This window comes from Larus michahellis, unplaced genomic scaffold (genome assembly GCF_964199755.1).
Source record: "Larus michahellis unplaced genomic scaffold, bLarMic1.1 SCAFFOLD_34, whole genome shotgun sequence".
Classification (NCBI taxonomy): Eukaryota; Metazoa; Chordata; class Aves; order Charadriiformes; family Laridae; genus Larus; species Larus michahellis.
The window spans coordinates 2,105,474-2,132,456 of record NW_027436399.1 but is presented as its reverse complement, the minus strand read 5'-3'; the positions used below and the strand labels follow the sequence as shown (position 1 = coordinate 2,132,456).

At 52.8% G+C, this 26,983-nt stretch overlaps 3 protein-coding genes across 3 annotated transcripts; 2 read left to right on the top strand and 1 right to left on the bottom strand.

Annotated features, from left to right (window-relative positions):
- Window positions 1-253: 253 nt before the first annotated feature.
- Window positions 254-7,507, top strand: LOC141737341 (olfactory receptor 14J1-like). The gene is made up of 2 exons (XM_074572025.1): window positions 254-257; window positions 5,958-7,507. The coding sequence occupies exons 1-2, from the start codon at window positions 254-256 to the stop codon at window positions 6,989-6,991; spliced, it is 1,038 nt and encodes a 345-aa protein (XP_074428126.1). The 3' UTR covers window positions 6,992-7,507.
- A 4,607-nt stretch (window positions 7,508-12,114) lies between these two features.
- On the bottom strand, window positions 12,115-12,979 carry LOC141737340 (olfactory receptor 14J1-like). Its single transcript, XM_074572024.1, has 2 exons — window positions 12,329-12,979; window positions 12,115-12,159 (listed from the first exon to the last, which is right to left on the bottom strand). The coding sequence occupies exons 1-2, from the start codon at window positions 12,929-12,931 to the stop codon at window positions 12,115-12,117; spliced, it is 648 nt and encodes a 215-aa protein (XP_074428125.1). The 5' UTR covers window positions 12,932-12,979.
- A 12,503-nt stretch (window positions 12,980-25,482) lies between these two features.
- LOC141737379 (olfactory receptor 14J1-like) lies at window positions 25,483-26,906 on the top strand. Its single transcript, XM_074572067.1, has one exon. The coding sequence runs from the start codon at window positions 25,483-25,485 to the stop codon at window positions 26,401-26,403; it is 921 nt and encodes a 306-aa protein (XP_074428168.1). The 3' UTR covers window positions 26,404-26,906.
- Window positions 26,907-26,983: the final 77 nt, after the last annotated feature.

The window sequence follows — 26,983 nt, the reverse complement described above, 5'->3', positions numbered from 1 at the left end:
CCAGATTTCTGGAAAGGCACAAAGGAAGGCAAATTTTTCATGCGGTGGTGTGACCGGCATCCACTGCTCCTGACCCCTGGAGTACCCTGACACAACACCGTGACCTGCATTTCCAGTCTGCTGAGTCCGAACTGTGCAGCAGAGATCCTAGAAGCTCTGAACTGCCTTCGTCTGCCCTGCGTTTCAGCACGTCAAATGAAAGTAACCGAGTCAAAGAGTTGGTTTTGAGCTTCTTCACAGCCTAAAGCGCCGCATGGGTAAGGAGACTGGCCAGGAAATGTAAATAATCAAAGGTAGGATGAGACACCTACAGAGCACAAGACAATGCCACCCTGAATTGTCCCAGGAGCTGAAGAAACCCTCACCTGTAGCTGACTCTCTTCTCCTGGGGCACACTGCAAGGCACAGGCTCATGGAAGGGTTTTTGGGAAAGGGGTTGATGGGGGATCCTCTGGTCCAGCCTCTCACCAAAAGGTAGGGTTGTCAATCCCCAGGTCAGGTTGGGTGACATTCTGGGGAGCTGAAAACCTCCAAAGATGGAGATAACAGAGAGTCGATGGGTGTCCTGCTGCAGGGCAACGTCCGCCTAGTCTGTGTTTCCTAATGCTCAGTATAAATCTCCATGGAGGATGCTTGCCGCTGTTGTCTCTGCCAAACGTCTGCCACAGCAGAAGAGTTTGCCTCCACCTTCCTCTCTCGAGGAAGATGTCACCTGCTCTTAGACTGCCCTGTGCCTCCCCTTCAGCAGACTGAAGAGGCCCAGTTGTCTCAGCCTCTCCACACAGCTCATGTGCTTCAGGCCCCTAACCCCATCCTCACAGACTTCCTCTGGACTTTCTCCAGTTTCTCCATCCTCCTTTCCCAATGGGATCCATATATGGCATCCACCATAACTCCCACACCCTTCTCCCCAGGACACTCCTCAGCCAGTCGGGTCACAGCCTGTCCCAGTGCACGGGCTTTGTTCTGCCCCCAGTGCACACCTTGCCCCCTTTGCCTTATGAAACTTCAGGAGGTTTTGTTTGGCCAAGTCCCCAAGTGCGTCAAGGTCCCTCTGGACTGAAAGGCCAAATCATCAACATTTCAGGTTTTTTGGACAGTGCCTCAAACCAGATAAGCATATGGGGAATTGCAGGATGCTACAGGTCATGAAAGAGAATGATTTGCTTAGTGGAGTTGGCACCCGAGTTTGAAAATCAGCCCACCAACCATCTCAGATATACCCCAAGGTTGTAAGAAAAAAGAAAAGCATGGCCAAAGGGGAATGGATGAACAAGGAAGCCGATCATTTTGGAGGGTATTTCGATAAAAACAGAGAAGCAAATGTGGTTTCAAAGAATGAAAAGGATGTGGTCAGGGCTGTTTGGGGGCACCTCTGAAGCACCCTGGCACCTGATGTGAATTACTTCTGGGGTCAGAGACAACCTAAGAGCTTTCCCTAATTTGAAAAAATGAAGGGGAAGAAAGGACAGTCATATTTAGGCTAGAAGGGTCCTCGGGAGGTGTCTCGAGCAGCCTCCTGCAGGGCCAGACCAGTTACTGCGGGCTTTCTCCAAACACATCTTGGTCACTTTCTAGAAGAGATCCAGTGCACGCTCCCTGGGAAACAGCTTCCAGCACTTGACTATCCTTATGCGGGAAAAGTTTCTCCCTGTATCTACCCTGACCCTCTCTTTTGTCATCCCGTTGCCTCTTGTCTTTGTGTCTTGTACCATGGACGTGAGCCTGACTCAGACTTCAGAATGAACAAGCCCAGCTCTCTCAGCTTCTTCTCACAAAACATGTGCTCCAGCCCTGACCACCTTTGTGGGCCTCCAGGGATCTTTCTCCACTGTACCAATTTCTCTCTGTAATTGGGGTGGGTGTGTGTGTGTGTGTGTGATAAACCAAAGAAATAACCTGGATGTGGTGTAACAAGTCCTGAGCAGAAGGGGATCATCACTTCCACTGTCTGTGCTCCTGCTCCTACAGCCCCGAATGCTTTTGGCCTCCCTTGCCGATGGCTCATGGTTGTCCCAATGAAACCCAAGGACCACCAAAGTCTTTCCTGCAGAGCTGCTATCCAGCCATGCAGCCCCATGCCCTCTGCCATTGCACAGGATGAGTGCACCTCAAGGGGAGAACTTTGGCGTTGTCATTATTGGATACTGTGTGCTTCCTTTTGGCCCAGCCTTCCAGCCTGTCTTTGTCCTTTGGGTGGAAGCCTTGAGCTCCAGCATAGCGTTTGTTCTCCTCCATATGCTGTCATCTACAACTGTTATGGAAAAGCACTCTCTCGTCTCCTCTGGGTCGTTATAAACACATTAAACAGGGCAGGTTGCAGGATAGACCCCTGCAGAACCTTACAATCTACAGGCCTCCAGGCAGTGTAACACGCATTGACCATGTCCCTCCGAGCCCGCCTGTACAGATGGTTTTAGCTATCCATTAGCCATCCATGCAGGCATTAGCCATCCTAGCTTGGGCATAAGAGCGTTCTGTGGGACAATGCTGAAAACTTTGCTGGCTTCCAGGTCAAAGATAACTACGTCTCTCCTTGCACCTAACAGTCACGTCCTTTCTTCACATAAAGCAAGTAGGATGGCCAGGCACAGTCTCCCCTGGGTAAATCCTGTCACCTTCTCTTTCAGCCACGAAAGAATTGTGATCTGAGGGGACCTGCTCTGGAGCACAGCCTTTCACTCCCCTGCTCATCCATGGGGCATTTCTGAAAGGTGCATGCAATATTTGGCTGCCGCCAGTCATCAGGGAGTGCCCCCAGTTTCCAAGATGATGGAAGTGGCCTCTCCGTGACATCAGCCTGCTCTCTCAGCTCCCTGGGATGCCACCCATCCTGTCCTAGAGACTGGTGAGGATGGCGCTTGCTCAAGTGACTCCTGACTTGATGCCCATCCACCGCTGGTTGTTCTCCTCCAGGGTCCTGCCTCAAGTCACAGAGGCCTGGGAGACCTTGCAGGGAAAGATCGAGGCAAAGAGGACATAGACAATCTCAGATCTGTCTACACCTGCTCTCATGAAACTCAGCAGTGGCCACACACTATCTTTGTTTCCTCTTTAACTGTTCCTGATGTTTTAAGCATGCAAAATGGCGCCATTGAATTGCCTCTCAAGTTTAGCCTGAGTTTCCATCCTTGCTATGCCTGGAGGATGCTGTCCTTGGACACCAGCTGTACTGAGCTGTGCCACCATGTCTGGGCAGTGTATCCCATCCCTGACAGAGGTCTGCCTCCATCAGCAATGGCTCCAGCTCATCCTGTCTGTGCCCCTGGCTGAGGGCATTGCTGCACATTTGGGCTGAAGCACCCCAGCTGTGGCACCAGGCAAGCTCCTACTTGCCTTAAGGAAACCTGGTACCAAGTGTCCAAGACCCCGTGTGGGCAGAGACTTTGCTTCAGAGCAGAGATGTGGGACTGACATAAGACAAGTGAATGTCTTTCTAGCCCTGGGACTACAGACTCAGGGTGAAATGTCCTAATTCACTCAATGGAATCATCCCCCGAGCTTGGAAAAATGAGATCCTTCCCTTTCACCCTTCTGGTGTCTACTATTGGGACAAGAGGTGATTCTCCTACCAACACTTTTCTAATAAAAGCAATGCCACAGGACATAAGTCTCTCTCCAGCTGAGGGAGGGAACGTCAGCGATTACATCAGCAGGTTCCCCTGGAGCCCCAGGGACAGCTGGAGGGAGCCCCGAGGGGGCAGAGAAAGGGCTGCCTTGGGCTGGTCCTCTGCTGCTGAGCTGGGCTGGGCTCCTGGCATGGAGGGAGCTGATGGCAAGCGGGCAGCGCTGCAGAGAGACAGCTCTGCCCAGGAGCAGCTCCTCTGCCAAGCGCAGCAGGGCTGAGGGCACTGCCTGCAGGCAGCGAGGGCAGAGGAGGGAGGCAGAGAGTGTAAAGGCAGTCTGGGGTGGGAGGAGAGAGGAGAGCTCACTTGGAGAAAGATCTTCACGGCCCTGAACAGGGTAAGTCTCTGGCTGCAGGGCAATGCAGCTGCGGTTCCTGGAATGATCTCCCAAAGCTGGCACATCCCACAGCCTCTGGGATCTATCAGGAGGTCTCTCACAGTTTCTCCAGCGTAGAGGAAAAGGACTTGCTTTGGAGCAGGGCTTCCCTGTGGCTCTGTCAAAGGGACAGGGCACATCAGCTGCCTTCACCCGGGGATGGCTGCAGTGTGAAGGTGGGTGTGCAGCCAGGGGTGCCCAGGGCTGTCCTTCAGAGCAGGGTCCCTTCACCCAAGGGTGCTTTGTGCCGTGGCAGGGACTTATCTCCTGTCAGGATCAGCTCTCCGTTTACCTGAGGAGCTCCCACCAGCAGTGTGGGGAGAAGCTGTGGGGGGAAGAGGCAACTCCTGGCAGGAGAGTGTCCTGCTGTCAAGGGGGTGCTGCGTGGGGCAGGGCTGCTCTCAGCTGCAGTTCACCCCCAGGACATTTCCCAAGGGATTGTTTGAGGGAAAGCTCAAGGCAGGAATTACGTTACAGATAAGGAGCTTTCCTGCGTTTGTGTTTTTATTTTCCTAGTGAGAGGGTGGGGAGGCAGAACAAGGGATACATGTATAGGGAGCTCTCAAGTGGGAAGAAGTCAGTGAGACTCCTGAGCTGTAGCTTTGAGTGATCAGCAGGTCTGCCAGGAACCTCCTGGAGTGCCTTCAGCCACTCCTCTGCCCACGGGCAGCACCAGCATCAGCTCTGCTGGACCCATCGGGGTTGTTCTGACCTGCCCTTTTCCACCTGCAAACAGGAACATGAACCCGGCCAGTGCCCGGCAAACAGGCAGGTTTCTGTGGGGCCAAGGGGAGCGCACAGGGGTTGGGATGGGGTCTGTGAGAGCTGACGGGGAAAAGACATGGGACAGGGAAACACCTCCCAGGAGGAAAATCTCCCGGCAGCAGAGCTATGATCAGGGAATGAGAGGAAAGAGAAACCAGAAATGCTGTGGGAGGAAGGATTCAGAAAACTCTGTAGGATCCCCTCCAATGCAGACCCCTTCCCCTGAGCAAGTGTCTCCATGGGAATGAAGTGTCCAAGCTCTCCTCTAACCCGTGGGGCTGTGGGCAAAGTAGTCTATGTGGCTGGGGAATGAGCTGACTCTCCCCTTCTGAGATACCATCACTAGGACACTTGGGTGTCTCCTTGGGGTGTCCTTCCAAGCACTGCGCTGCCCTCCAGGATGCCAGTCTGTCCTGGAGCATCCTGCTGTTACCTGAATGCCCAGTGGAGAAGCGCAGAGACGCTACGACCAAGGAAAGGCTGCTGGGTTTGTGAAATGAGCCATGTGTGTCCTTGGTGAGAAGTGGGGTGCTGAGACCTTGAGAGAGGGTGAGACGCTGAGCTCTCGGCAGGGGGTTTCTCTGCTCTCAGCAGCGCCTGGTGTCTTTTCAGGTCTACATGTGAGTGTGATTCCCCTCTGTCTCAGAAAGGCACAAGCAGAGGGCAGCTGGGAACAAGACAGAGGGACAGACCAGCTCCCCTCGCTCTGCACTAACCCTCAGACAATCCCCTCGCCTGGCAGGACTCCCTTTGCTGTCCCTGAACGCAGCAGAAATGGTGAGGGTTTCTGAAATCCAAGAGAATCTCCTGCTGAGACGGGAGAGAGCTGTATGAGAACCTCTCTCCAACACTCTTGCAACTGTGGTTTCATGGCAATGGGAGTGCAGAGACTGACGAGCCCTTTTTTCATGAGGAGAGGTTTATCTGAGAAATTGGGACACCAGGACTGCCCACCCCATTCCCACGCATCTGCTGCTGCAGAGCAGGGCTGACTCCTGGGCATCCGGCGGGCAGAGGTCCCGCTCCTCCTGGCACACCTGGACAGGACCAACCAGAGCTCCAGCCACAGAGCTGAATGAAGATCTGATAGAAATGGAAAAGCAGTGCAGAGTGTGAGGTATGAGAACTGGTGTGGATTTTTCTCAGAAAAGTCTCCCCTAACTTGTCACTGTGCTTTCCTCCTTGTTCAGTGCTCCACACCCAGAGGCAGCAAATGTCCAACAGCAGCTCCATCACCCAGTTCCTCCTCCTGGCGTTCGCAGACACACGGGAGCTGCAGCTCTTGCACTTCGGGCTCTTCCTGGGCATCTACCTGGCTGCCCTCCTGGCCAACGGCCTCATCATCACCGCCATCGCCTGTGACCACCGCCTCCACACCCCCATGTACTTCTTCCTCCTCAACCTCTCCCTCCTTGACCTGGGCTCCATCACCAACATTGTCCCCAAATCCGTGGCCAATTCCCTGTGGGACACCAGGGCCATTTCCAACAAAGGATGTGTTACACAGGTCTTTTTTTTCTTTTTCTGTGCTGTAGCAGAGTTTTATCTTCTCACCATTATGGCCTATGACCGCTACGTTGCCATCTGCAAACCCCTGCACTACGGGACCCTCCTGGGCAGCAGAGCTTGTGTCCACATGGCAGCAGCTGCCTGGGGCAGTGGGTTTCTCTATGCTCTCCTGCACACGGCCAATACATTTTCCCTGCCCCTCTGCCAGGGCAATGCCCTGGACCAGTTCTTCTGTGAAATCCCCCAGATCCTCAAGCTCTCCTGCTCACACTCCTACCTCAGGGAAGTTGGGCTTCTTGTATTAGGGTGTTTTTTAGCTTTTGTGTGTTTTGTGTTCATCGTGCTGTCCTATGTGCAGATCTTCAGGGCCGTGCTGAGGATCCCCTCTGAGCAGGGACGGCACAAAGCCTTCTCCACGTGCCTCCCTCACCTGGCCGTGGTCTCCCTCTTTATCAGCACTGCCGTGTTTGCCTACCTGAAGCCCCCCTCCATCTCCTCCCCATCCCTGGATGTGGTGGTGGCTGTGCTGTACTCCGTGGTGCCTCCAGCCGTGAACCCCCTCATCTACAGCATGAGGAACCAGGAGCTCAAGGATGCCCTCTGGAAATTAATGACCAGGTTATTTTCTGCAGCAATAAACTGTCTCCTGCAAATCACTCATAATGTAATTCATTATACGCCAAGCCCGTCTTCTGTAGGTTTGGTTAGGGGTTAGGTAACTGTGCGTTAGGTTTGGTTGAGGGTTTTGGCTTTTTCTTGCCTTTTTTTTTTTTTTAATTATATAATGTTGTCCACAAAGTAATGTCATTATTTGAGATTTTTTTTTTTACTATCTATTTATCCAAATTTCTGAGACTCACAGAGTCATGCCCAAAATCCTTCTTCTCAGGCCTTTTCTGGAGCTGCAGGGGTAGAGCCTGAGCGCCGAGGAGGAGGGGAAAGAATCCCAGTACTTGCAGAGCACCAGCACTTGTTCTTTCCGGGGCTGCTCTATTTTCACTTCCACACTCGCCTTCTGAGCCCCTGTGTTGATCGAAGGCCTGAGTGCTCTGGCAGCTTGGTCATGGTGCTGCTGTGTAGCAGCTCTGTGATCACAGGCAAGGAGAAGCAATGGGCACCTCTGAGAAAAAGCTCGTCTGCATAACAGAGTTTCCACCATGAAAGGGGATCTGCTCAGGGCAGCGCAGGAAGGATCAGGTCTTCTTCCACAGTTGCTGTCAAGAGCGTTCCTTCAAACGTGCCCTGGTGAGGGATGCCCAGTAAAGAGGTAAAGAGTGTGCGTGTGCAGGGTGAGGGCACACACAACAGTGTCCTTGCACAGCCACACCTCCAGGGACAGAACTGAAGGACCAGCAGAGCGGGGTCTGGTCTGTGCCTTTGTTTGCTGGACACCCCGGGGAAGCTGTCCCAGGGCAATCGTCACAGAACAGACACCTGAAACCACCATTTGCAGAACTGGACGCCTACGCAAGCCCAGAGAGGATGTTTGTCTGCCTGTGGAGAGACACCGAATAACGAGGTCAGAAGTCCCTGTTTGCATGGTTCAGAGGAGATTTCGGCATGCACACCGTGTGCATGTGGGGACATGAACCCGAGAGAGCACAAACACCAGCAGCTGTTCTTAGAAATGCCCAAAAGTGCTGTGGGACAGGCAGTGTCCCTTCATTGGAGAGTAACGTCCCCTGGGAAACCCCCTGAATGCAGCACTGGGATGGGCTTCCTTGACCCCAGGTCCCTGTGTCCATTCCTCACGCCGTGGGGCATCTCAGAGAGGTGCCGAGCAGGGAGACACAGCGCGGGGCTGAGGTGCTGCCGGCCTCTGGGAGTGGCAACAGGAGGCCATGGAGTCTGCTGCAGGGCCTCTGCCCGTGCCAGGGAAGGACTCGTGTCTCTGAGCAGCCCTGCCAGCGCCCTGACAGTGCCGTGTGTGTCTCCAGGAACAGCCTGTGTGCTACCTCACCCTCCCCTCTCTTCATGGCCTGTCCCTTTGATTACACGGTGTGACAGAAGCACCTCTGTGGAGCATCTCCCCTGTGCAGTCCGAAAGGGTTCTGCAGGCGTGAGCGGCATTGCCCTCTACGAGATGGCATTTCTCACCTCTCACAGAGCACAGAGCACGTCTAGGGAGTAGGAATGCAGTGAGAGGCACACACTCTCCATGTTTCACCTCTCTGAACGTCCTTCACAATTTTTTTAAGCACCTGACAGAGAAGCAAATGTCTTCAGAAATAGGTGGGCTGGGCTGTTTGCACCAATGCTGAAACTCTCCTGACGTGAAACCATTACATTCATCATGGACTTTGTTTTCATAACCTCTTTTTAGACCCATTCTTCCCCTTCCTGTTCATGCTGGAATCCTGTGCGTGCAGCAGAGCTGCACTTGGGGGCAGCTCTCCTGCCCAGCATGGGCAGGCAGAAGGCCTTCTCCACCGGCTCCTCTCCCCTCCCTGGAGCCACTCCTTTCTGCGGCACCCCCACCACTGTCAGTGGGATGCCCAGAACAGCCCTCCTGAGAGAGTTTAACAACGCCCTGTTTCAACACGCACCTCACCCCTGCTCGATCCTCTCATCTACAGCCTGAGGAGAAGGAAGGATGGGGGTTGGGAGGAACTGACAGAAACAGCTTAGGAAAGCTGTCGGCTGCAGAGAGATCCCGTTGCAGTCGTGGGCTTGTAGGAAGAAATCACTCTTCTGAAGTGGCCCTGAGGGCCTGGACAAGTTAAGTATTGTGTCCTGGGCACTCCTTGGAAAGTGACGCCTCTGGAAGTTTTCCACAGTGAGAAGACTTTTGGTGTCAGGGAGATGGGGAAGGCTGGCCAGTGTCATTGTGACATCTCTCTCCAACACCTTGGAAAGGCCAGAGCCATCTGAGAGGTTCCTGGGGCCTTGGAAAATGCGGACATGAACCCAGTGTTCCAAAAGGGCAGGAAGGAGGATTGGGACAATGACAGACTGGCCAGCCTCACCAGGGCAGGGGATATGACAAGTCCTCCTGCAGCCATCTGCAGACGTTTGAAGGACAAGAAAGGGATGGCAGAAGACATGTGGGAGGGAAAAGAAGGGGATGTTGTGTACCCGGACTTTAGCAAGGCCTTTGAAATGGTCTTCTGTAGTCTCCGTATGGCCAGGTTGTTGACAGCCGGGCTGAAGAAGTGGACGATGTGGTTGGTGGAAAGCTGTCTGAGTAATGACGGAGGGACATCATCTGTGGTACAAAGTCCTTCTGGAACCCACTTACTAGTGGCATCCATCAAAGACCAGCCCTTGACAACTACTATGGAACATTATTATCTCTCCGTATGATGGCAGACAATGCACTTTCACCTCCTTTGTAGATGATGCCAAGCTGGGGGAGCCCTTGAGGAATCCCACCCTGTTAGCACTGTTGGAAGCAGGAGAGTTGGGAAGGATGACTGTGGTGGGTTAAACATGGCAGGGCACGGAGGGTCGGAAGGGAGAAGCGCAGAGGGATGGCACCTTTGGGGAGGAGTGGACAGGAGAGGTGACCCAAAGCTGACTAACAGAGTACTCCATCCCACCGGCATCTTGCTCAGTATAAAAGCTGAGGGATCACAGGGCTCAGGCTCTTTTTCCAATGTCAGATGCCAGCTGGAGGAGCGGTGCTAGAGGAGGCTGGGAAGCAAAAGCGTGGTTGTGATGTGACAATTCAGGGCAGCACTTGACCAGGGGCTGGTCCCAGGGAAATGGCGCTGGAGCCCCGGTGGTCTCGCTGTGGCCAGGACAATAATGGCCCCTCTGAGTGGGGTGGGGGCCTGGGCTGGGGCACAACGAGATGCCCTGAGCAGGACAGGGACAAAACTGAATGCCCCAAGTGGGGCAGGAGGCAAACTCCCTGCCCTGAGCTGAGGAGGAGGAACTCACTGCCCCGAGCAAGAGTGGGGAAAACTGGAGGACGCAGGCGGTGCAGGGGCCCAACTGGCGAGCTCAAGGGGGGCAGGAATAGCAACCAGCTGCCTCATTGGGGCAGAAGCAACACTCACTGCTCTCCAGGCGTGTCGTGGGGTAAAACAAGATGCTAAAAAGCCACCCACAAATGGCTATTGGAGCTGCAGGGTGGGAGAGCAGCTGGGTGGGGTCCTGGCAGCCACCCAAGGTGCACCCAGTGCAGTTGCTCAAGGGGGTTCTTTGGTAGCACTAGTTCAGAGTCAGCCTGTGGCTGTATCTTGGGGGGTAAATAAAATTCATTGGAAACGAACTTATAAGACACCAAGTGCTTTGCTGCAGGAGTCTCACAGACGCAGTCCTGTACCTGGGAAGAGTGGAAAATAAAGCCCTCAGCCCCCCGACTGTGCCAGCCAAAGCTGTGAAGGGGCTCGCTGACAGCCCTGGGCAGGTTTTTATTCCTGGGGCTGGTGCGGCTCCAGGCAGAGGCGGGAGCTCTGTGGGCAGACGAGCAGCCCTTGGCCAGCAGTGCCTGGGGCAGCCCAACAGCTGCCGGCTGGTGGCTGCAGGAGGTGCCCCGGCTGTGGTGGCTGAGGGGCCACAGTGTGTCCCCGTGCGCCTGGGGGTGGCCCCTGTCACAAAGGGGCAGTGATGTGACACCCACCCACTGCTTGTGAGCTCACCTGGCCAGGGCTTGGCATCCTCAAGAGCGGGCCAGCCAAAGCTCCTTGGGCTGAGCTGGCCTTGGGACAACTCCTCTCCAGCCTTTGCCACTTGCTTGGCTGCTTTTTCCCAACCATTCATCGTTTACTGCCCACTTCTCCTCACCTTCCATCCTTTTCTAAAGGTAACGATGATTTGACCTTCAGGACAGATCATACAGGAGGTAGATGTGGGATCAAAGTATCGTCCGGTCTATGCCTTCAGAGCTTTAGGATGAGCTGTTACACCTTTATAGGCTGGCCAGATACGCACTGTGGGTAGAGTTCCTATTTGCTAATTGTTATTTCTTCAACACATCCCTAGGTGGGTAAGTAGGGGGTGGCGGTGTACTCTGAGGCTTTGGGCTCCGTCTGGAATGAGAAGAAGCCCATCCTGACGGATGCGGTAGGAAGAGAGACAGAAAAGGAGCACAGCAAAGGCAGCTGTTAAGGCAGCGGCTGAAAGCCGGTCCCTCCTGTGTCCAAGGGGGCAAAGTGTGGGCTGGAGAACCAGAGGGCTCTGCTGCTAATGGCAGCCAGAGGGAAGCAGCAGGTCCTCTTCAGAGAAGGTGACACCCAGTGCAGTCTTCCCAAAGGGCCTTGGTAACTGCTGTCAGTTGGATTCCTGCGACAGGGACAGCAGGGCCGTCAGCTGCAGCTCTGCAGCGGTTGGAACTACCACTGAAACGGTGCTGGTGGCGGATGCTGTTCTCTGGGTTTAGTTTGGGATTTTTTGTAATTTATTTTGTTGAGGTGCAGCTATTTCTTTGCACTCAGGTGTCAGGATTAGCACTGATCTTCTCTTTCTGGAGCATGTCCTGGCATCCTTCGTCATCCAGAGCTTTCCCTGCTGTTCCTGAATGGCAGCGATGGCCTCAATGGGGCCACCCATCGCTCCTGTGAGTGACGACTTCACCATCAGGCTTGGACTTTGTGAATCCCCAAAGGCAAGGGACGTGGCTGGTGCTCCGTCCCTGAATGTTGATGTACCAGCAATCGAGAGGGAATTCTGGGGTGAGTCAGTCATGACTTATGAGCCAGTTTTGACATCTCATGTCATGACTTCTCATCATGATGAGACATGAGGGGTGCCCTCATCCATCCCACAAGTCCATTCGGCACCCAAGCACATCATCAAGGCCTTTCAGCCTTCAGTTCCCTGAGTGTGTTCTGCACTCCAGTTTGGGAAGAAAAGGCCTATTTTCACCCATGGCAATCAGGAAACTCCCTTTTATTACAGAGATACCAAAAGGCAGGCCAGCATTACTGTGGTGACAGACTAATTGAGAGAAGGTCTCTGGGTCAGACAGACCGGGTTCACCCTCTGAAGAAGTGGGAGAAAGCAAATATTTGTGTTGAGACAGCTGTATGACTGATACAATAAGCACAAGATAAATATGAGGTCACATGTAAACAGAGAGGGGAAACTCAATGCTGCTGAAGCACACTGGTAGAATCAGTTTCCACAGGGCATCCTTGAGCTCCTGGTTCCTCATGCTGTAGATGAGGGGGTTCAGTGCTGGAGGCACCACGGAGTACAGCACAGCCACCACCACATCCAGGGATGGGGAAGAGATGGAGGGGGGCTTCAGGTAGGCAAATATTCCAGTGCTGACAAGCAGGGAGACCACAGACAGGTGAGGGAGGCACGTGGAAAAGGCTTTGTGCCGTCCCTGCTCAGAGGGGATCCTCAGCACGGCCCTGAAGATCTGCACATAGGACAGCACGATGAACACAAAACAAACAAAAGCAACCAAGGCACTAACCACAATAAGCCCAACTTCCCTGAGGGAGTCTGAGTGTGAGCAGGAGAGCTTGAGGATCTGGGGGATTTCACAGAAGAACTGGTCCAGGGCATTGCCCTGGCAGAGGGGTAGGGAAAATGTATTGGCCATGTGCAGGAGAGCATGGAGAAACCCACTGCCCCAGGCAGCTGCTGCCATGTGGACACAAGCTCTGCTGCCCAGGAGGGTCCCGTAGTGCAGGGGTTTGCAGATGGCAACGTAGCGGTCATAGGACATGACAGTGAGAAGACAATATTCTAATGACATCAAAAAGAGAAAAAAAAAAACAACTGGGCAGCACACCCCGGGTAGGAGATGGCCCTGGTGTCCCACAGCGAATTGGCCATGGCTTTGGGGACAGTGGTGGAGATGGAGCCCAAGTCAAGAAAGGCGAGGCTGAGGAGGAAGAAGTACATGGGGGTGTGGAGGCGGTGGTCACAGGCGATGGCGGTGATGATGAGGCCGTTGGCCAGGAGGGCAGCCAGGTAGATGCCCAGGAAGAGCCCGAAGTGCAAGAGCTGCAGCTCCCGTGTGTCTGCGAATGCCAGGAGGAGGAACTGGGTGATGGAGCTGCTGTTTCCCTATGTCAGAAAGTCCTAAGAAGCAGGTGAGATAGATGCAGAGATCACAGAAATGATGATGCTTTCTGTAGAGAAAGGAATGGGTAAAGGCACTTTTTCAGGTTCCTCACAGACCCACTGGTTTCCCTTTGTAACGCTGTAGGAGTTGCAGTCTCTTGTGCAAGCATCACAGCTCCATTGCTGTGATTGCAAACACCACAGCTCCCCAAGTACAGGTCCTCCTTTCTACCCTTTTTAAAAATGGGTGCAATGTTTGCCTTTTTCCAGTCCCTGGGGACTTCACCTGACTGCCATGGCTTTTCAGATATCATGGAGAGCGGCTTGGCAACTCCATCAGCCAGTTCCCTCAGGACTCTGGGATGCATCTTGTCAGCCCCCATAGACTCCTGCATGCTCAGGTTCCTCAGGTGGTCACAAACCTGATCCTTTGCCACAGTGGGGGGGACTTGGCCCCTCAAGTCCCTACCTTGAGGTCCCCCCACTCGAGAGGTGTGGGAAGAGAGGTTGGCAGGGAAGACTGAGGCAAAACTGTTGTTGAGTACCTCGGCCTTCTCCTCGACCATTGTTACCAGTTTGCCAGTCTTGCTCATCAGGAGGGGTACGCTTTCTTTGACCTTCCTTTTCTGGCTGACGTATCTATAGAAGCCCTTCTTATTATTCCTTGCCTCCCTTGCCAAGTTCATCTCCAGCTGCGCCTTGGCCTTCCTGACCCCATCCCTACGCTCTTCCCAGGATACCTGTCCCTGCTTCCTCTGCCTGTGCATTTCCTTCTTGCCCTTTAGTTTGACCAGCAGGTCTCTGCTCAGCCATGCACATTGCTCAAGGCTTTATCCATGGGGTTTATCTCCACCCCAGCCACACCCAGTGCACTGAATCTCCCCTTCCATGTCATTCCTGGTCGCATCTCTGTCTCATTCCCTGTCCATTGCAGACCAACCATCTGCAATATAAATGTGGGCACCAGATGAACCCCTCCTGGGGCCTTTGACAAGCACTTGGACCTCAAAGAGCAGAGAGGTGCCTCTGGGAGGTCCTCCTCTTCCCAAGATATGCTTCCTCAACTGGTGTCTTTAGGATGCATGAGTGGTAAATGGAGAAACATGGTCATCCCCTGAGAGCTTCTTAACGTTTCAGTTAGTGTTAGGCAGTGATTGGTAGTGGGCAGGGATGCCAGAGAGGGCAGAGGAAACTGACAAACAAGTCTTATGAGGAGCGGCGGAGGGAACTGGGATTGTTTAGTCTGGAGAAAAGGAGGCTGAGGGGAGACCTTATCGCTCTCTACAGCCACCTGAAAGGAGACTGTAGAGAGGTGGGGGTGGGTCTCTTCTCCCAAGTAACAGGCAAGAGGAAAAGAGGAAACAGCCTCAAGTTGCCCCAGGGGAGGTTTAGACAGGATATTAGGAAAAAATTTTTCCTCTGAAAGGGTTATTAAGCATTGGATGAGGCTGCCCAGGGAAGTGCAACCATCCCTGGAGGTATTCAGAAGACGGGTAGACATAGTGCTTAGAGATATGCTTTAGTGATGGGTTTTGTCAGAGTTAGGTTGGTGGTTGGATGATCTGAAAGGTCTCCTCCAACCTAGGCAAGGCTATGATTCTTTGCACCCCAGAATGCAGGTTGCCCTCTTGGCTGCCAGGGCACTCTCCTGACTCACATTAACCCAGCTGCCAACCAGCGCCCCCAGATCCCTTTCTGCAGGGCTGCTTTCCAGCCACTCCTCTTCCAGCCTATACTTGTGGCCACCATTATTTCATCCCTGGTGCAGAATGCAGCCTTTGTTCTTGTTAAACATGCTGAGAGTTGCCTTCTCTGTGTCACGGACACAGGTGCTAAACGGAACAGGGCCCAGGAGCCAGCATCCCTGTGCTGCCCCACAGTGCCCCAGTATGCCCCAGTACGTGCCCTCAGTAAGTCCATGCTGACTGCATTTGAAGACAATTTTTTCGTTTTGGTGCCAAGAAATGTCACCCAAGAGGACACTAACTGGTGGCACACTCCCCACCAACGTGAGCTTGTACAGCCAGTGAGTTGTTTCCTGAGTTGCATTTTTGGCCTCGTTCAGAGCTGGGTGCAACACTTGCTTGTCCTCTCTCACAAGAGACCTCTGCTAACCCAATGGCTTTTCAAAAGGGATATTCCAAAGAAATGTCAATCTTGTTCTGTAACTTCACTACCACTATTTTGCCTGTAATCCTACGTACATAATTTCTGTAATCTTTCATACATTTTCACCTGTCCAAATACAACGACCATTTCTAAAGTCATCTTTCCAGGTGCAGACTGTCTAGACAGGGGCCTTTTCTATTATATTCCCGTTTTCTCCTTCCCTTACTCTTTCTTCATTCAGGTTCCTGTCCCCCATCCAGCTGCTGCTTTGAGCTTCACATGGTTAAAGGTTTCCCCGTCTTTCAGTAGTCTAATTATCTCCTGTAGCCAACTCTTTAACTATGTTTATATCAACCTTTCTGTACCTACCTATCTAAAGCATTTCTCATAAGATTACCCCTTGCAGAAAAGCAACCTCATTAGAGGCAGCATGTACTTAGCATATGGCCGCAGAGGGTGTTTTATTGTTTATCAAACACGATCCGACATGATCAGGCTTTACTTTTCTTTGCTTGCAAAGAGGAGAAACCCTTCTGTGCCTGGGCGCAGCCAGGTCTCTAAGGAGAGCCAGAGGGAGCTGGTGCAATGGAGCTGTAACATCCAGCTGCAGAGATCGGTGGCGAAGTCTGATGGAAGGAAAACGATGTAAATCCCAACTGGGCAATGACAGAGATGGTGGGGTTGGGGTGGGGGCGGTGAGGAGTAGCATTGTCCATACAGTGTCAGACCTCAAGGGACTGCTTTTCCTAGCCATCCAGACCTCCTGAGGAGACCCTCTGGATCAATATCAGTTGCAGAAGACTTCTATCACCTTTTCTCTAGACTGAAAAGTAAATTAAAAGAAACCCTTTAAACTAAAAAAAAAATAATTTATTAGGTTCTGATTGAAATCTTCCTTCTTAACTACACTATGAAAGAACTCCAATTAGCTGTAGAAGTCTTGAAGACTTGAAGGAAATTGAAGGAAGAGAAATAGGTCTTTAGGGCTTTCTGTACTTCAATGAGCCCCATGGTGTATTTAGCTCTGAGTCCACGAACCTCAGATACTGAGAGAAGATTGAAAACACTGCTCAAGGAGTCAGAAGAAAAAGTCAAAGTACCTGGAAGCATTAATGGGCCCCACTGAGGGCCACTACTGACAAAGTCTCCCCATGGACTCGTCAGAGGAGATAGCTGGAGGCTGTGATTGCAGGAAGGCAAAGGCACAGTGCAGGTGGCTGTAAAGCTGTTGCTTTGTTTGATGAAGCAGAAGGGCCAAACCTGACCCTCAGGCCCTGGGAAGGCAGATCCTGCCCCTCAGGTGTGGCTCAGGGCTCTTCCTGGGGGCAGTGGGGTGTGAGGGTGAGCAAGGACAAGGGTAGGGAGACTGTACAACACCTCCCGGCTTCCCCATGCAATCGTGAAGCAGAAACCAAGTCCAGAGCCTCAAAATAAAGTTTCTTCTGGTGGGCCTTGGTGGCAGAGGCAAGTGCCATAGCCAAGGGGACAAAGACCTTGGTGCTGTTGGGTTTTTTAGCCTGGCCAGAGCCCTAGGCCACCTCTACTGCAGAGTGACCATCACTGTCCCATGCCTGCGCATCTTTCCTTGTAGGCTGCAGGCACTCGTCGTGCTTTCCCACATCGCTCTCACCCTGGCATTTCCGTATCTTTTCTGATGTCTCTCCACTCTCACCGGCTGTTCCTTGAAACACAAATCCATGGGCTAATACACACTCGCTCTTGGTGACCTCTTGCACCACAGTGCAACCATTTGAGAGAGATTTCTTCTTCCTCACATGCAGTCCGAACCTTCCAAGTTGCATTTTGTTGAGGTTTCCTTCTCTTCCCACTACCAAGAAAAGCTCCACCACCTCTGAAGCCAGGTTGCTCAGGGCTTCCTTCATTTTGGGCTTGAAAAGGTACAAGGATGGAGATGACACAAGCTCTCTGGGAAATCTCCTCCAGTGTTTGCCTATCTTGACAGGGAGAAAGTTTTACTCATTTGTTTCAGCTGATGCCAGTGGCCCTCATCCTCCCATCACACACAACAGTGAAGAGCCTGGATGCATTTTCATGGTGACAGCCAAGAAGATGTGGGAAGGCTGATATTATGAAGGTCTCCCCAAAGCCTTCTCTTCTCCAGGCTTTACACCTTTGCAGCAAAGGTGGCCAATGGCCTTCTGGGCTGCACTAGGAAGAGCACTGCCAGCAGGTCGGTGGAGGTGATCCTTCCTCTCTACTCAGCCCTGCTACAATTTGTCTTGCCCATTTCCCTCGGTGTTTGCTACCCTACTACCTTCACTTAGAGGTGGTGGTAGGGCTTCAGGTTAGTGGTTGTAAATAGGGTAAAGGCCTCTCATGAATGTTTTCACAGTCAGTGACACAGAAGTCTAAACATCCTCTGAACAGATCTTACCGGCAACATAGTGACCAAGGATGAGGAAAAGGCTGAGGTACTTAATGAAGTCTTTGCCTCAGTCTTCAGCAGTAGGAACAGTTGTTCCCTGAGCACCCAGACCCCTGAACTAGAAGACAGGGATGGGGAGCAGAATGAAGCCCCTCTAATCCAAAGGGAAACGGTGAGGGACCTGCTTCAGCACCTGGAGGTGCACAAATCTATGGGGCCGGATGGGATCCACCCAAGGGTATTGAAAGAGCTGGCGGAGGTGCTCGCCAGGCCACTTGGTATCATTTATGAGCAGTCCTGGACAACCGGGGAGGTCCCAGCTGACTGGAGGTTAGCAAATGTGACACCCATCCACAAGAAGGGCCGGAAGGAGGATCCGGGGAACTACAGGCCAGTCAGTCTGACCTCGGTGCCTGGGAAGGTCATGGAACAGATCCTCCTCAGTGCCATTACACGGCACATGCAGGAGAACAGGGTGATCAGGCCCAGTCAGCATGGGTTTGTGAAGGGCAGGTCATGCCTATCAAACCTAATATCCTTCTATGATAAGGTGACCCACTTAGTGGATGAGGGAAAAGCTGTGGATGTTATCTACTGGGATTTTTGCAAAGCTTTTGACACTGTTTCCCACAGCATTCTCCTGGAGAAACTGGCTGCTCATGGCCTGGACGGGTGTACTCTTCGCTGGGTAAAAAACTGGCTGGACGGCCGTGCCCAGAGAGTGGTGGTAAATGGAGTTAAATCCAGTTGGTGTCCAGTCACAAGTGGTGCCCCCCAGGGCTCGGTGCTGGGGCCGGTTCTCTTTAATGTCTTTATCAATGATCTGGATGAAGGGATCGAATGCACCCTCAGTAAGTTCGCAGATGACACTAAACTGGGCGGGCGTGTTGATCTGCTTGAGGGTAGGTTGGCTCTGCAGAGGGATGTGGACAGGCTGGACCGATGGGCTGAGACCAATGGTATGAGGTTCAACAAGGCCAAGTGCCGGGTCCTGCACTTGGGTCACAACAACCCCATGCAGCGCTACAGGATTGGGGCAGAATGGCTTGAAAGCAGCCCGACAGGAAAGGACCTGGGGGTGTTGGTGGACAGCCGGCTGAATATGAGACAGCAGTGTGCCCAGGTGGCCAAGAAGGCCAACAGCATCCTAGCCTGTATCAGGAATAGTGTGGTGAGCTGGACTAGGGAAGTGATCATCCCCCTGTACTCGGCACTGGTGAGGCCCCACCTCGAGTACTGCGTTCAGTTTTGGGCCCCTCGCTACAAGAGGGACATTGAGGTGTTGGAGCGTGTCCAGAGAAGGGCTACAAAGCTGGTGAGGGGTCTGGAGGACAAACCTTATGAAGAACGACTGAGGGAGCTGGGGTTGTTTAGCCTGGAGAAGAGGAGGCTGAGGGGAGACCTTATCACCCTCTACAACTCCCTGAAAGGAGGTTGTAGAGAGATGGGGGCTGACCTCTTCTCCCTGGTGACAAGTGATAGGACGAGGGGAAACGGGTTCAAGTTACGTCAGCGGAGGTTTAGATTAGATATTAGGAGACATTTTTTCACTGAAAGGGTTATTAAACATTGGAATAGGCTGCCCAGGGAGGTGGTGGATTCACCATCTCTGGAGGTGTTTAAAAAAAGGGTAGATGGGGCACTGAGGGACACGGTTTAGAAGTGGCTCTTGTCAGGGTAGGCTAAAGGTTGGACTCGATGATCTTAAAGGTCCCTTCCAACCTCAACAATTCTATAATTCTATGATTCTATGATTCTATGATTCTATGTGCCTCATGATGGCACTCAGGATGATCTGTTCCATGATCTTCCCCACACCGAGGTCAGACTGACAGGCCTGTACTTCCCAGGATCCTCCTTCTGGCCGTTTATGTTGATGGGCGTCACCTATAATAACCTCCACTTAACTGGCACCTCCCCGCTTTGCCAGGACTGCTGAAAAATGATGGAAAGCGGCTTGGTGAGCATCTCCGACAGCTCCCTCAGTACCTGTGGGTGGAACCCATCTGGCCCCATAGATTTGTGTATGTCTAAGTGCTGTAGCAGGTCCCTCACTATTCCCTTTGGATTATGGGGGCTTCATGCTGCTCCCCATCCCTGTCTTCCCGCTCAGGGGCTGAGTACCCAGAGAACTGCTGGTCTTACTAGTAAAGACGGAGGCAAAGAAGGTATTAAGTACCTCAGCCTTTTCCTCATCCTTTGTCACTATGTTTTCCACCATATCCAATAAAGGATGGGGATTCTCCTTAGCTCTCTTTGTGTTTCTAATGTAATCATAGAAACATGTTTTAGTGTCTGTTATGACATTAGCCAGACAAAGACCTAGTTGGGCATTGGCCTTTCTAATTTTTTCCCTGCATAACCTCACAATATCCTTGTACTCCTCCTGAGTTGCCTCCCCCTTCTTCAAAATGTCATAATCTCCTTTTTTCCCCTGAGTTTGAGACAAAGCTCTCTGTTCGGCCAGGCCAGTCTTCTTCCCCACCAGCTTGTGTTTAGGCACATGGGGATGGCCTGATCCTGCGCCTTTAAAAGTTCCTTCTTGAAAAACGTCCTGCCTTCCTGGACTTCTTTTGCCCTTCAGGACTGCCTCCCAGGGGACTCTGTCAACCAGGCCTCTCAAAAGGGCAAACTAAGATAACCAGGTCCGAAGCCCAGAGAGTTATTGCCATTAGGCACCTCCTGATGGTGGAGGGAGGGTGCAAACCAGGGATGAGAACAGCTGTTTCCAGCTTGTGTGCATGCCTCAGCCTGGCAAATGGGGAATGCCCACGGCTTGGGGTAGCCGTGCCCAAGGAGCTGACCTTGCTTGCACAGGGAGAGAGCAGTGTAGGGGCAGCAGTGAGGGACTTAAAGGCAGAAAGAAGAAAGGAAATATCAGGGGGTGTCATGCAATAGTGAGCTAAGTTGAGTTTTGATCCTGAGGCAGAAGAAGAAGGGGGATGTGCTGTTTGGTGCTGGGATGTGGAGCTACATACGGGATTCCAGGAACTCTGGGGCTTGGAAATCTTGCGTAATAAGTGAGCATTAGCAAGGCTTTGGAAGAAACGGGATGGGTTGTGGGGAGCTCACAGGCACTGGCAAATCCTCAGAAACCCACAGCTTGGTGTTGGAAGCAAGGGAGCAGACCCAGGCACAGGAGAGTGTAGCTGTGTTTTGGGGATGGCCAAGGGCCTTGGTGGGGCTTTGACACCCCAAGAGAACGGAGACCCTTGTCTGCTCAGCTGTGGCTTCTGTCTCATCCACTGAGCTCAATGAGAGGACACCAAGTCCTTACAGCTCCAGCGCCTTGTTGCCTCCTCACCCACCCTCCCCAGAGCCTGGGAGGTTCCTACTGCTGACCTGCACCTGGCACCTCATCACTGCCACATCACCCAAACAGAGCCCAGAGCATCTCAAGAGGCAAAGGACATCCCTCCCCAGGGGATGGGCGTCCAGGCTTGGCCATCCTGTTTGGTGAAGCACATCGAGGCCTTTCAAAGTGATTTCCACATTTAAATTTCTTCCCGGCCCACGTGTCTCCGACTTCCTGCTTCACCACACCACAGGGACAGGAACTTTGTTGGCTCCTTCCCTCCATGGTCTCTGCAGTGAGGGACTTCAGCAGGGTCTGATAACACCCTCAGAAACCTGGAGGTTAGCTGCTTTTACTTCTCAAGAGGACTAGTCAATCTTTCAGGATCTGCACTTCAGGAACTCGGCACCAGAGCGCTCATTACCACAAAAAACACACGAAGGCGCCAAGTCTGGGCATAAGTTTCCTTTAGTCTTCAGCTCTTCTCTGGCTCATTAGAGAGTTTTCAGGAGTGCAGTCAAAATGAAAAGATGTCCAAGCAAAGAGGCCAAGTCAATTTAACGCTTGATTTTGAAGAGCCAGTTCTGCATTAATCCCAACACATTTGGGTAACAGAAATGTCTTCGGGAAGAGTCTGCCCCATCTAGACCCATGTGGATGGACTGGCACAGCCACCCCCAGCAGGGGGAATCCCCATCTCCTAGGCTGAGGCACGCAGTCAACATGCAAACCTCTGCAGTGCCCACTTGTTACAGGCCTCCAGGCAGAGTGTGACTCATTCCACATGACCCTCTGAGCCTCTGTCAGCTCATTGTGCTTCATCCACCCATCCCTGCAACTCTCAAGCCTCTGGGAGCTTTGGCTTTGGCATCCTCCCGACATCCTGGGGCCAGGTTTCTAAATGCCTCCTCTGCAGCTTCCCCGCCTTCCACCTCCTGTGTGCTGCCTTTTTGCCCTGCAGCCCAGTCCGTTTATACCAGCAGCCTCCTGAGACGAGTGTTTCTCTTCATGGTATTCCAAGACATCATTCCTGCACTTGGAGGAGGCTGTGCCGTAATGCCTATATGATTTCCCGAGCTCCTTCACCCTTCAAAACTCCTTGCCATGACACCACTTGCATCAGTCCCCCGAGTACATCAAAGTCTTCTCCTCTGGAGCCACCCACGTGTGTTCCTCTGCTGGCCTTCCTCACTCCTCTTTGGCCTCTGGGACCCCGTTATTTCCTGGTCACTCCAGCAAGGCTGACACTAATTGTCACATCCCTGACCAGCTCTTCCTTGTTGGCCAGGACCAGGTCTAGGTGAGCATCGCCCTTCCTGGCCCACCAGGCAGCTCTGCTAAGAAGTCGTCTCATGATGCTCCAGGCTGCTGGCACCTTGTTTCTCTGCCTGGCCAGTGAGTGCCTGGGCAATTACTGTTCCCCACAGGAATCTCCTCATTTACCTGGAGACTTCTTCGTGTTCCTATTTAAGACTTGTTCTACCAAGGCCTGGGAGACCTCACTGGTGGTAACTGAGGCAGAGAGGACATTGAATATCTCGGATCTACCTACACCTACTCCTACTAAATTCAGCACTGGTCCTACATTATTCCCTTTAATTCGTTTAACTGTTCCTGAATTACCTAAAGCTCATCTCGGTGCCCTGGAATTCCTATTTGAGATTCAGTTGAGTTTCGATATGCACCACTGCTGGATCTGGAGGATGCTGCCCTGGAGGACAAGATGTATCCAGGCACACTGTGAAATCTATTGGTCTTTTCATTGATTGTATCATCAGGGCAGTGAGTAAAGATCCCCGTGTGACGTCCTCCATGTCCATGCAATGCCTGCAGCTGTTGTGTGGAGAAGGGACAGACCTCGCCTCTCTGATGACTGATGACTGAATGCATCAGTCAACGGCACAAAAGCACCAAATAGAACGCTCTAGCATGCCATGTGGGGCATCTGTGATGCATCCGCACTGAAAGGGAATTGATTTCCTGTAGGTCCTGTGTGGTCCATGCCAGCCCTGGCACCTCATGTAGCTCTGTGGGCCTGGATTTGAACATTATATTGAGTTACTGCCCTGAATTCTGTTAGGCAAAGTGGGGCTGAACATGGCATAAATGCCATTAGAGTCACTGGAGATCTGGAAAATTGAGCTGATGGAGAAGAGAGAGACCAAGCTCTCCCTGTGTCCCAGGACTGCGGTCGTTCATATGAATACCCCTAAAGACTGCCATGAACATACAAGTAGGAGAAGATTCTTTTGGCCTTTGTTTGGGCCTCAGCTGTCATTTCACTCGGCCAAAGGAATTTCCCACAAGGCTCATTCAGGGTCCCTGAGACATTGCCCTGTCTCTATGAACGGCTCCAGTAGAGCCTGCAGTTATCAGCACACACCTTTGACCACCCCTGACACCTTCAATGTCACCAGGCATTGTGTCCTGCTCTCCATCTCCATTGATGAGCACAGGAGCTGAGACAAGGAGCTCACGTGCATGTGCGTATTTTATGCACACCTGAACACCTACGGCAAGAGGAATCCCACCTCCTGTGGGTTGTGGCAGGCATGGAAGGCAGTTGTGTCTCCTTCAAATGCCAGGAATTGAAACGCAGGATGAGATGAAGCACAGATTCAGCTGAATCCCTTCCCTCAGCAGGGGTAAGGGAGATGACTGCCTGTCACTGTCTGGGAACACTTTCTAATAATAAGAGCAAAAAAGGTGATATTTTGATGTAACTTTGAGAGGAGAATCAAAAGTTCTGGAAAGAATGTCTCTGCCCAGCTGAGGGAGGGAACATCAGTGGTGACTTGATCCTGTTTCCCAGCAGGTTCCCCTGGAGCCCCAGGGACACCTGGAGGGAGCCCCGAGGGGGCAGAGAAAGGGCTGCCTTGGGCTGGTCCTCTGCTGCTGAGCTGGGCTGGGCTCCTGGCATGGAGGGAGCTGATGGCAAGCGGGCAGCGCTGCAGAGAGACAGCTCTGCCCAGGAGCAGCTCCTCTGCCAAGCGCAGCAGGGCTGAGGGCACTGCCTGCAGGCACCCGAGAGGAGCCAGGCACAGAGAAGATAAAGGCAGCTGGGAGTGGGAGGAGAGTTCTGAGCTCGTTCTCTCCTGGCTTCTCTGGTGTGGAGAAGGAGGCCGTGCTTCCGAGCAGGGATGCCCTGCTGCACCATGGCAGCGACAAGGAAGGAGGGCTGCCTTCTGCGAGGGACTGTGGCAGGGTTTTGAAGACAGGTGGGTGTGCAGGCAGGGGTGCCCAGGGCTGTCCTTGAGAGCAGGGTCCCTGCAGCCCAGGGCTCTGTGTGCCGGGGCAGGGACTCTGCTGCTTGCCAGGGTCAGCTCTCAGCCTGCCCAAGGAGTTCCCCCCCGAGCGTCTGTGGGGAGAAGCTGTGGGGAAAAGGAGAGACTCCCCTCAGGGCAGGGTCCTTTGGCTCTTTTTCGAGTGTGTGCTGTGTGGGTCAGGGCTGCCCACAGCTGCAGATCTCCCCCAGAGCACTGGCAGAGGCAGCATTTACAGAGGAAAGACAAGGCAGGGGCTGCCTGGAAGATGAAGACATTGCAGGGTCTGTGCTCTCAGCTGTCTCCTGAGGGAAAGGAGCTGTCACTGGTCCACTGAGGGATCAGCAGATCTGCCAGAAAGCTCACAAAGTGCCTTCAGCCCCTCCTCTCCCTACACACAGCACCAGCAGCACCTTTGCTTCCAGCATCAGGCTTTCTCTCCTCTCCTCCTGAGGAGCCACAAAGAGGGAGATGGCCCTGGGCAGTGCCCTGCTGCCAGGAGGGGTCTGCAGGGCAGAGCTGAGCCCCCAGCGGGTGGGATGGGCTGTGGGAGCAGGGACAGGGAGGAGACGTGGGCACAGAGCAGCAGCTCCTGGCAGGGGCAGCTCCAGGCAGCAGAGAGCCACTCCACCCGGCTGCATCCCTCTCTGCTCCGCTGCACAGGGACAGAGAAACCAGACGGGAGAAACCGACTTTGAAACTGGAGGTTTACGGTTGGACTCAGTGATCTTGAAGGTCCCTTCCAACCTAAATGATTCTATGAGTCTATGACTCTTTAAACCTTCCACGCTCACATAAGGCGAATTTCATCTTCAAGTACGTTGTCAGGGAGACCATTCTTACAGGGAGAGCAGTGCAAGCACAGGAGAGCTGGGTGGTGCCCAGCAGGTCACTGGTGAGCAGAGCAGCTCTCCTGACTCTGCACTAGGGCACAGATAGCCCTTTTGTCCCTCAGGGCTCAGCAGTGTTCAGGCTAAAGGCAATGGGAAAGAGAAGGATTTGTGCTCCTGCAAAGAAAGTGCCCTCAGCAGCACAAGCCTGATCTCACAAAAAGCAGCTGAATGAAATTATTCCAAAGGAAGAGAAGTCATTTTGCAGGGATTTTTTGGGAAAGAGAATAGGATTGGCTCAACGAAGCCTTCCTTATCTTGTCAACTGCTCTTTCTTGTCATGCTCAGAGTGAACAAATGTCCAACAGCAGCTCCATCACCCAGTTCCTCCTCCTGGCATTCGCAGACACACGGGAGCTGCAGCTCTTGCACTTCGGGCTCTTCCTGGGCATCTACCTGGCTGCCCTCCTGGGCAACGGCCTCATCATCACAGCCATCGCCTGTGACCACCGCCTCCACACCCCCATGTACTTCTTCCTCCTCAACCTCTCCCTCCTCGACCTGGGCTCCATCTCCACCACTCTCCCCAAATCCATGGCCAATTCCCTCTGGGACACCAGGGACATCTCCTATGCAGGATGTGCTGCTCAGCTCTTCTTTTATATCTTCTTTGTCACAGCAGAGTTTTCCCTTCTCACTGTCATGGCCTATGACCGCTACGTTGCCATCTGCAAACCCCTGCACTACGGGACCCTCCTGGGCAGCAGAGCTTGTGTCCACATGGCAGCAGCTGCCTGGGGCAGTGGGTTTCTCTATGCTCTCCTGCACACGGCCAATACATTTTCCCTGCCCCTCTGCCAGGGCAATGCCGTGGACCAGTTCTTCTGTGAAATCCCCCAGATCCTCAAGCTCTCCTGCTCAGGCTCAGACTCCCTCAGGGAAATTGGGCTTCTCGTGGTTAGTGCCTTGGTTGCTTTTGTTTGTTTTGTGTTGATTGTGCTGTCCTATGTGCAGATCTTCAGGGCCGTGCTGAGGATCCCCTCTGAGAAGGGACGGCACAAAGCCTTTTCCACGTGCCTCCCTCACCTGGCCGTGGTCTCCCTGTTTCTCAGCACTGTCATGTTTGCCTACCTGAAGCCCCCCTCCATCTCCTCTGCAGTTCTAGATCTGGTGGTGGCTGTGCTGTACTCAGTGGTGCCTCCAGCCGTGAACCCCCTCATCTACAGCATGAGGAACCAGGAGCTCGAGGATGCCCTGTGGAAACTGATGACCAGATGATTTTCAGAAGCAATAAACTGTCATCTTCTGCAAATCTCTCATCATGTATCTCATTGCCTGCGAAGCCCGACTCAGCTTGGCAAGCAAAGTTATTGTAATGTTCGGTTTTGGTTTGTGGTTTGGGTTTTGGTTGTTTTGTTACGGTTTTTTTTTTTCTTTTCTTTGTTTGCTTTGTATAAATCTGTCTACAAAGAAATATTGTCATTTGTGCTGCTTCTAATTATGCATCTTTGCCAAATTTGTGAGTCCCACAGTCTCTGTAAATGAGGCCCCGCGCTCTCTGTGTATTTAAAAAAAGAAAGAAGGAACCTTCCAGCGACTTGTTTGCTCCAGATCCTCCGTTTGAAGGCCTCTCTGGAGCTGCAGGGCATGCCTGTGTGCAGAGGTGGAGGGGAAAGAACAGGACAGAGGAGAGGGAAGAAGAGGAGGGAGAACCAGCCTTGGTCTTCTCACAGCTGCTCTCTTCCCATTTCCACATTCTCCATTCTGATCCCTTGCGCTGTTGGAAGGCCTGATTGCTCTGGCAGCTCTCTCCTACTGCTGTGGTGTGGCAGCGCTGTGAGCACAGGCAGGGGCAGGG

Coding starts and splice junctions, on each gene's coding strand:
- LOC141737340 (XM_074572024.1), bottom strand. CDS start 12,931: ATGTCATTAGAATATTGTCTTCTCACTGTCATGTCCTATGACCGCTAC. Junction 12,160..12,328: donor TGTGGAAACTGATTCTACCA/GTGTGCTTCAGC, acceptor TCTCTCAATTAG/TCTGTCACCACAGTAATGCT.
- LOC141737379 (XM_074572067.1), top strand. CDS start 25,483: ATGTCCAACAGCAGCTCCATCACCCAGTTCCTCCTCCTGGCATTCGCA.